Genomic DNA, 10,273 nt, shown 5'->3' on the forward strand with positions numbered 1-10,273 from the left:
GACAACAACATATCCTAGTAGCAACAATGTCCAACTCCTTGATCAATACTCACTTAAATGTGTCCGCCATGTACCATGGATACCAATAAAATTAAACAACTTCTTGAATTAAAATTAATAATTAGAAGGTTGGTGAAAAAAGAATCAAATTAAAATGAATACTTGAAAGGTTAGAAGAAATTGATACGTAAATGTGTTTTGGTATGCATAATAAAATTCCATTTCTCAGGTGACCTTGATTCCATTGGGGTTTGTACCCTACCTTTAGGCTGTGCTTCAAGGGTCTACACCCTTATCTGCAGTTTTTGTAATGTTGATAGTCTTTGGCTATATTAAAAACCAACACCCTAATTAATGCTGCTTTATTAATCAAAAAAACCCTAATTAACGCTGCTTTATTAATAAATAAATAAAACATTTCTGCCCTCTTCTTCAATCATCCTAACCGATAATTTAATATCCAATGTCAAATCAATATAAAATTACGATCGAATAACTCTTAATGTACGTCTGAACCTTCCCATACCAAACTCCATGAAAAAATTGCCTATCACACAAGCGTACCCAAACCCAGACCGGCAACACAAAATAGAATTTCATTCAGCTCTCTATCATATGAAAAAGCATGAGAAAATACAAAGTTGGAGCAGACAAAATAAATCAAAAACCCGAAACAAGGGATAACTTTCGTTAGTCGATGAACTAAAGATCGAAAAAGAAAGTAGCCCTTTTTCTATACAGAACAGATTACGCGCAGGCTACGATACATATTGCTCGTACATGAGCTGACATCATCTTAATCTCTCAACCCAATATCCTATTTATCAAGTTATCAACCATCCATGCTTTCAATTCAGTTCCATACCCAAATACCTTTACCTTTACAGATTTCATGTGTATTTTTAGCTGATCCGATACAAAAGTGTTACGTCTTGTTGTGAAGCAAGATAAAATTACTCACTTATTGATATTATATCTCTTACAATTATAAAAAGAGATCCTGTTTCAATAAACCCATATTTCCCCTCGGCTAGTCTGAGGCAGACGGCAGGAGCCTGGCGAAGAATGAATGTTACAATTTGGTAACGTACAAGATATTGATATTACATCACTTATCATGTGGGTTCCTAAAATATTCCTTCCAGCTGAAATGTTCTGCTCTGAAACTTCAAATACTGTTCTGCATATCTTCTACGAATAAAGTTTTCTGAGGAAATATAAGACGACATCCCTTATCCAGCACAATTTTCTTCACAGGTGCATGTTTGACAGTAACTTTTGGTCCGTTACAAAGAAAACGAAAATTAAACAAGTTTGAAAATAGGGTAGGCAATACGTTTAAAATATTTTTGCTACAAGTCCTGTTACATGGTTTCCTTTTTCCAGTGCAAGTTTGACCATAAATCACACAATAAAGGACTTCGGTCTCTTTAGTTTATTTGGACTGTTTTTCCTCTTTAGCAGCTTTCATTGCTTTTGCAGCAGACTTTGCAATAGTTGCAGGCTTAAGTGAATTCTTTGGATTTAGAGCATTCCTGAGTTTAGAGATGGTCCAAGCTGTAGAGATCACATGGCCTGCAGCTCCAAGGCTTTCATTCGTTAGCTCAGCAGCCTGCTCTCCATACCTAAGGCAAGATAAGCATGGCAAGCAATAAGAAACACAGATAAAAGTATTAACATATAGAATATGAATTATGGATGTATTAACATATAGAATATGAATTATGGATATACTTGTGATTTACGAGCCCTGTTGTGACAACCGAGGAAGTTGTCAACACGTTCTTTCCAGCAACTTCAACTGCATCACAAACTTTACCTGTTCACGTGATAGCAAATACAATGGTCAATATAAATTATATAAGATGCATTTTACACTCCTCCAAGATATCATTGCATAATAATCCTACTTATAACTCGTCAAGACTCAAAATCCAAATCTAGATTAAACACCATTTGAATAAGAACCTCCAATAAGTAGTTATGTATCTCCACTCAAGAACACTTAGCATCCGTGATTTCTACCATCAGTTTACAGCGAAGGATCTAGCCAGTAACAATTTAAAAATGGGCTACTTTCATAACTATAATGAATAATTAACACTATGTTCTTTTTGTCCCAAGGTAAAGAAAACATTTAAGTGGGCAGTGCAGAATTAAGGTCCAAGAAGATTTAATTACTTTTAACTCGTGATCCTATAAATAAAGAGCGAGAATACAAAAATATACATTGCTTATTAGTGCATCCTCTGCCTAACAGTACATTGGCACTTCGGCTTCTATTTACAAAATTAGGATGACTTCATACAATACTCAGAAGAGTTTGTGCATTATGATTTAACATGAGAACATTGAAATACAAAGGCAACGACAAAGGTGTTTATTTAGGTCAGTGCCAGGAGAGCCAAGAATTTGGCTTATAAGACCCTCATTATAGAAGCTTACAAGGGGATTCTGAATGCATGCAAAAATAAAACCTCTGTATCGAAACAGCTGGAAACCTATATCATTGTTTTTAAAACAGATCCGCACTGTGCAGAGCAACACAACCCAGTTACTAGAAACAATAAAATTATGACCCATTGTTACAAGTTTTTAAACTTAAAAATTTAAAATTTTATTGACTATCATGCAATATACAGCCCATGACAGTCATTTTTTAAAATTTAATAATTGCCACCAACCAATGACATTTTTTCAAATTTTAACAACTCTGATGAGCTCGTGAGAGTCATTTATTTATTTTTTAAATGGCTGTCATAATTTATGGGCTATACTTAAATCCGTGGGTCTTAATTTTATTGTTTCTAGTAACTGGGTTGTATTGCTGTGTACACAGTGCGGATATGTTTAATAAATAATGACAGAGGCCCGCCAACTGTTTTGTTACAGATAACAAGATTTAGCACCGTAGCTCAAAACAGGATCTGTAAAAATTATGTTTTTTTTATTTATTTTTTGATGTCATTTAAATTTAATTTTTTTGAGTTATATAGTGGATGCCTAATAGCCCATAAATTGTGACAGCCATTTAAAAAATAACTCAAAAAAATTAAATTTAAATGATGACAGATTAAAAAATAAATAAATAAATCATAATTTGTACAGATCTTGTTTTGAGCTACGGTGCTAAATCTTGTTATCTGTAACATAATAGTTGGCGGGCCTCTATCATTATTTATAAAACATATCCGCACTGTGTACACAGCAATACAACCCAGTTACTAGAAACAATAAAATTAAGACCCACGGATTTAAGTAGTTAATTTTAAATTTTAAATTTTAATGATGATCTTGCATTATACAGCTCAGACAGTCATTTTTTATAAATGTTAATAACTCTCACCAGTCCACTAGAGTCACTTTTAGCACATCAAGTCATTCTATTTGTCAAAGCTCTTTTAGAAAATTTCAAGATGACTAAATGTAATTCTACATCCATGCCCAGAGAAAATGGATATAGCTCTCAGCTACTATTATAGCTGATTTGCCACGACTCAATGAATTAATGTATCGCAATTAGTAGGTAGTTTGTTTCATCTTATTACACCTAACTAAACTTATTTTTACAAAAAGTTCTCTTTCTCAATTCCTGTCTAAGCCTCACAAGGTACATTACCAAGCTGCAAAACAAAACCTCCTATATGTCAAAAGGATAAACGACTTGGCATATTCTTTATTGGAGACTTCTTGATTACATGCTAGCAAGATGTATTGATTTTGATTGGATTGGATCGATTGATATGAGAAAGCCTACAAGGTTACAACAAGGTATGTGTTATGCGTTCACTCTTTGGTTTGAGAGTTGTAACCTAGCAAAACAAGCTGCAACAAATAGTTGCCTTAATCTTCCACTAAAGCAGAATACAAGGTAGTTGTTAGTACAAATTGTCAAGCAACGAAGTTGCAAAGGATATTGATCAATGTTCAAGGATATTGATCAATGTTCGACTTGATTGAACTACACCAACAACAGTTCTCTACTACAACTAGAGTGTTCTCAAGATGGCAAAGAGTCTATCATGAAAGAACTAGGCCCTATTGGTTGCAAAGGATATTGATCAATGTTCAACTTGATTGAACTGCACCAACAACAATTTTTTATTTTGATCAATGTTCAACTTGATTGAACTGCACCAACAACAATTTTTTACTACAACTAGAGTGTTCTCAAGATGTCAAAGTCTGTCATTGCAAGGACTAGACATATTGAAGTTTGTCACCATTAAATTCCCCTATTGGTTTATAACTAAGACCTCTATCCTTATTATTGTCCTATGACAAAGCACACTTCTGACATAATGACTAGACCGCTTTGATAAAGAAAGTTTGTCAATTTTAGAGATTCTCAAGATGTCAAAGTCTATCATGCAAGGACTAGACATATTGAAGTTTGTCACCATTAAACTCCCCTATTGGTTTATAACTAAGACCTCTGTCCTTATTATTGTCCTATGACAATGTCACCATTAAACTCCCCTATTGGTTTATAACTAAGACCTCTGTCCTTATTATTGTCCTATGACAAAGCACACTTCTGACATAATGACTATTGGTTTATAACTAAGGCCTCTGTCCTTATTATTGTCCTATGACAAAGCACACTTCTGACATAATGACTAGACCGCTTTGATAAAGAAAGTTTGTCAATTTTAGAGATAAACTTGGGTTGTATCAAGTTTAGAGATAACATGGTTTAGATTAATTTAACAATATCAACAGCAGTATTGGTTGATAACTAAGACTTCTATCCTTATTATTGTCCTACAATAAAGCAAACTTGAAAAACTCACAAGTTTTTGTGCTCAGCGAGTATTTATGCAACAGAATCGCACAAAAACTTGCCAAGTTTTTGCAGAGTTTTAGGTGAGTTTTTTTACAGAAACTCAGCTAACCCTTGGCAAAAACTCAACTGCATTGAAAAAAGAGGCCTAGACGCGTCAAAAAAATTATCTATTTTTTTTCTTCTAGTTAGTATCATTTTCTTCATCAGAATATATACATGAAATATACTTTATTTCTTATACTTAAAGTTATATTTCATGTATATATTGGCAGAGAGTGGTTTCAGATCTCGAAACCTCTAGGAGTTATAATGCAAATTCTTGATTTTAGAAGATCTTATAGATTTTCTTTCTTAGTCAAATTTCAGTAATTAGTAAGCTCCTTAGTCAAATTTCAGTAATTAGTAAGCTCCTGTCAGCATTCTCTCACTCTCTCTATCTCACTCACTTTATCTACCCTTAATTCTAGACCTATCTCTCTCCCAATCACTCTTCCTCTCTCTACCCACTCTCTACCTGCTCTCTCCTCTCTCCCCCAAGATCTAGAACAATCTCTCTACCTCTCTCTCACTCTCGGAACCACACAGGAGTGCTACCCTCAACCTCATTTTAGCAAGGTGGAGGAGCCACAGCGAACACCTAGGAGTAGACCCTCTAGTTCTACCCCTCCCCTACTTTTCAGTAATTAGTAAGCTCCTGTCAACATTCTCTCACTCTCTCTATCTCACTCACTTTATCTACCCTTAATTCTAGACCTATCTCTCTCCCAATCACTTTTCCTCTATCTTCTCTCTCTATTGCTCTCTACCCACTCTCCTCTCTCCACTTTATCTACCCTTAATTCTAGACCTATCTCTCTCCCAATCACTTTTCCTCTATCTCCTCTCTCTATTGCTCTCTACCCACTCTCTCCTCTCTCCCCCAAGATCTAGAACAATCTCTCTACCTCTCTCTCTCACTCTCTCTCTCACTCTCGGAACCCTGCTACCCTCAACCTCATTTTAGCAAGGTGGAGGAGCCACAGCGGACACCTAGGAGCAGACCCTCTAGCTCTACCCCTCCCCTACTCTTCACTAGAGCTAGGAAGCTCTACCCCTCCCCTACTCTTCACTAGAGCTAGGAATAGGAAGATTTAAAAAAACAATTTGCTATTTTGAGTATTTTCATTTCGTTTCACACTATCAACCATCAACATTCCACAACATTCCACATGAGGATGCCATAATGAAGGTGAACGGTTATAGGACACCTCACCATGTACACCACCTCATATGGATGGCAAGGAGCATATGAGACCAAGAGGGATGTTATGGGATAGTGTATCCGCTCTTGGGCCTACAGTAGAGGACCTTAAGGGCATCCTATCAAGTCTTATTCTAGCCTCCCTATAGTTGAATTTCTCCAAATAGATTAGAGATATCTTATAATTAAATTAATGTCTCCAACATGGTACGAAAGATCTATGTTTTTGATATTCCTAATTAGAAAAGTCTATTTTATGAATTATGTTACAAATGGTTTCTAACCTGTTTGCAGGGTCTCAATCAGGTAAATGATACCACTAACCCTATTCCATTTCTTAGTTTACTTGAAAATTGTGATTTAGGGCAGAAACTAGGACATTCACAAAAAAGGGACATTACATTATATTACAAGAACTCCTAAGAAAATGGGTGAAAACTGCTGATTATCTTTGCAGAAGCCTATGAGGAAGATTCTTAAAGGCCAAGATGTCACTCAATTTTTCATCCCTACTGTCTTCTAATTTGACCATTTCACTTCCTTTAACATGACACAGCCCATTTAGCTGCAAAGAGTAACATTTGGAGGGTTTCTCCAGAGCTCCTCAACCATCTATTTCATACTTCCATGGCATCTGCAAAAGGACAAAATTAGCAAATTCCTAACTCATCCTAAAAGCTACCGTTTAGGGTCCAACTCCTTGTATTGATAGTTTGTTTCTTTTTTTAATGGCTACACACTAATCCTTCGGGTTCAGATTCCTTACATGTATGAGCTACCAAAATAACAATTGAAAACTCTAATTGCACTTCAAATTTATGAAATGACATTTTTAAGGTACATGTAAATTGACATTTTAAAAAGTGCAAAATTACACTCATATCAGTAATTGGAAGTACAATAGTATAAATGTCTCAGTTGATCACTTAAAGAAATAAGTGAAACCATCATTATTGAATACTTTTATGCTACGTTGTACTAGAAATGTCTTCCGTAAACTTCCAAATGCACAGGCCATTTAGATAAAAAGCCAAGTTTCCTTTAGAAAACTTACCAAAGGCATCAAGTGAAGCAAGAACTATCTCCCCGGGCAGAAGGCTAAAGAACTTTTTGCCTGCCGATGAATTTACAACAGATTGTGTTACAAATCCTGCCACTTTCACGACTCCAGACAGAACACCCACTGCCACCTTCTCTGACATTTTTGAAACCCGTTTCGCTCTACACCCAGTAAGCACATATTACCATTTTTTTTATGCAACTTTACAAATTACAGAAAACAAATTCAAAGCAATCTGGTACCTAAATAATCTCACTGAGAGGCAGTATGAAAGAGAGATTTATAACCTCGGCGAATAAAGCATACCCATACAATTTCTACGACATAACCAAATGGAGAGAAAAAAAAACCCATAAGTTATCTCTCCTCAATTTGTATGCCAAGGAAGCTAATTTGCCCAGAAGCCAAACCCAGATGAGAAACACTGCTCAAAAGTATTCAGAGTACAGAAAAAAACAAAACTGAGACATGACACTGCACTCAAGACATCGAATGTCCTTTAATTGCTATTGCAATCAAACTTGGCTACTGAAAAAATGCGTAAGCCTGGAACTGTTTATGTAATATTTTAAAAAGTAGCTGGGTTAACCATATCCCATAATCAAGCAGCCTTCTATAAAGCAGGAAGTTACTTGTAAAGGAAAGGCAAAATAGCAGAAGCACAGTTCTGCGAAACACTAGATGGGTATTAAAAAACAGATCACGGGAAGACACAAGTTTGATATGATTAAAATCAAATCGCTGCACAATCCCAACTTAAGTTTGATGTGATTAATGTTACCATGAAGGTGAGCGACCAGAAAATGCAGCGAAAATTCAAATCAAGATATAAGGCCTCCTGAACTAGATTAGTTAAAAAGTACATACAAGTATTAAAAAAATAATGTGTTGAAATACCTTCTTGTCCGTTTCATTGCTTCGGGAGAAATATCAGTAGGGTTTTGATTGGGTTGAAGCCTGTTCTGCAGATATTGATGTCCCCATGTCAGTTGATCAATAGTGACATCTCCGCACCACAAAATACCCTTGACAATGTGACCTGAAGCTGCAGCAATCCCCCTAGGCACAAGTCCACTATAATCCTCCACATTAGGTGCCAGCGTTATCCAATAAGCCGCACATTTTTCCCTTGTCGCTCTCGCCTCAGAAGGCCCACTTTCCCTTCCATTTCCACTTCCCTTCTCACCGAAAACTCTCAAACTTTCAGAAACATTCTGCACTGAAAAAAGGCTACAGTGCTCCAGGTGCTTGTCCAGCTCTTGCAGAGCACGCTCCTGCCCTTCGCCTGCAAATGTTAAGCCATAGTTGAGAACATTCTCCGTCGTTTGAGCGTCATCATCACTGTCATATGCCTCTTTGGGCAGGCGAAGGGAAAAGAAATAATGGCAGTGATCAACCCTAACGGCTGCTTCATCTTTGGCTAAGGGCCACTGGATCTGATCCTCCACCCTCGCAAACATTGCAATGGCGTTGCCCCCCTGAATTAATCTCACCAGTATGAACTCCCCACTAGCCAATTCCACGGTCTCCTGCTTATCTATCAAATGGACAACAGCTCCCGGAATTCTCATCACAATTTCCTCCCTTCCATTACTCCCAATCTTGTCTTCTGAAGCATTGCTCTGCGTTGGAATTTCTATGATGTCATCCATGTGCACCTGGGGATAGAGAGAAACAGAAGAAGAGGGCTTATCTTGAGATTCAAAAGGAATATCTATGTCTGGGTAGAGGGACTTGCGACCTGAGGGATTGGAAAATACATGAACCCCATCCATACCGATTCGAGAAAATATCTCTCCCTGTTTGACAATTAAGCTTATCGAAAGAAAAATTATAAGTAATTCAGCAGATACTAAGTCATATCATAATGCACAGCAATCAATTTATAAGGGCAGCTGCACAGGCGTGCGAGAGGGAAGAAAACTTGTCGCGTTGAGAGCGCGTTTAAGGGAAGGCGTGGCGTGTGAATTGTGGCAAAAAGAGAATAGTATCAACTGGGTGTAGAACAAATGGCTGCTGCCGGTGGCACCGCGTCATAGAAATAATTTACTTCTTTCCATTAATGTCATTATAAGCATTTAGTACAGCAGTTATTACAAAACTCCTTAAAATTGGCAAATTTCCAAACGGAGACGGTGCAGATTGAATCTAATTAGCTTTGACTGCAATCCATAGAGCTCGGGAGTGCGTGTACACTCTGCCGTACAATATTTTTTTGACCAGGAAATTGGCGCAACTTTTATCTATTCCATAAATTATTGTATTTTACATTTTTTTTAATTTGTTATCAGTATTTTTTTAATTATTGATATTAGTATAAAAGTGTGTGCAAATAACAAAGAGAATAAAAAATTATATGTAAGGAAAATTAAAAGAAACCATGTGCACATATTATGTCAAATATTACAATCCTAAATACATAGGAGTTGAAATAAAATGGAAAGCAAAAGTGTTATTAGTTCAGCTTAGAATTAGTTCGCATCAACTTAGACATGAAATCGGAAGATGGATGATATTTCAAGAAGAGTGGGCAGATAGAAGATGTTGCTATTGCACTCAAGAAGTAGTGGAGACGGAATGACATTACATCATGAAGAGTGGGTAGATAGAAGATGTTACTATTGCGCTCAAGAAGTGGTGGAGATAGAATAACATTTCATCATGGAGTGTTCCACTTACAAGGATATTTGGATCAATTACATTGAGATCTTAAATGTGAGCACCTTGAGTGACCTCTTTGATGAAGAAAAAGTAACAAAGCTTTTTGAAGGAAAAAGAAATTGAGTAGGCAAGGTGTCATTAGGCTTTTCTTTGTGACATTTGTGTGCTTATCTACTTTGTTGGCTATTTGTGGGTCTCATAGGTTGGTTGGCCTCATGGACATTATTAAAAGCGTTCATTCGTTCAATCAATCAATCAAGTGGTTATAATTTTAATTTATTGTGTTTCTATATAATAATTGTGGAATTTAAGTTGTGGTGGTGTTATTATTATTATAAGATTCAAACCTCACTGAAAATTCACTCCTTAAAAATATATTTAATTGATCTATGTAATATATATTATAATATATATTAAAAAGCATTGAATGTCTTATTAAAAAAAAAAAGCATATAATATAGATATTATACTATTTAGATGTTAATATATTATGTAATATATAATCTAATATCTACCTTAATATATG

General features: G+C 36.0%; 1 protein-coding gene across 1 annotated transcript; it reads right to left on the reverse strand.

Annotated features, from left to right (window-relative positions):
• Nucleotides 1-578: 578 nt before the first annotated feature.
• On the reverse strand, nt 579-9,123 carry LOC131026948 (protein EARLY-RESPONSIVE TO DEHYDRATION 7, chloroplastic). Its single transcript, XM_057956944.1, has 4 exons — nt 7,984-9,123; nt 7,081-7,247; nt 1,735-1,819; nt 579-1,625 (listed from the first exon to the last, which is right to left on the reverse strand). The coding sequence occupies exons 1-4, from the start codon at nt 8,859-8,861 to the stop codon at nt 1,436-1,438; spliced, it is 1,320 nt and encodes a 439-aa protein (XP_057812927.1). The 5' UTR covers nt 8,862-9,123; the 3' UTR covers nt 579-1,435.
• Nucleotides 9,124-10,273: the final 1,150 nt, after the last annotated feature.

Source organism: Cryptomeria japonica, chromosome 2 (genome assembly GCF_030272615.1).
Source record: "Cryptomeria japonica chromosome 2, Sugi_1.0, whole genome shotgun sequence".
Classification (NCBI taxonomy): Eukaryota; Viridiplantae; Streptophyta; class Pinopsida; order Cupressales; family Cupressaceae; genus Cryptomeria; species Cryptomeria japonica.

What these genes read in the sequence shown, in the direction of transcription:
- LOC131026948 (XM_057956944.1), bottom strand. Translation starts at nt 8,861, where the DNA reads ATGGATGGGGTTCATGTATTTTCCAATCCCTCAGGTCGCAAGTCCCTC. An exon ending in GCAATGAAACGGACAAGAAG is followed by an intron (nt 7,248 to 7,983) that starts GTATTTCAACAC and finishes TACTGGGTGTAG; the next exon opens with AGCGAAACGGGTTTCAAAAA. An exon ending in TGCTTCACTTGATGCCTTTG is followed by an intron (nt 1,820 to 7,080) that starts GTAAGTTTTCTA and finishes TCACGTGAACAG; the next exon opens with GTAAAGTTTGTGATGCAGTT.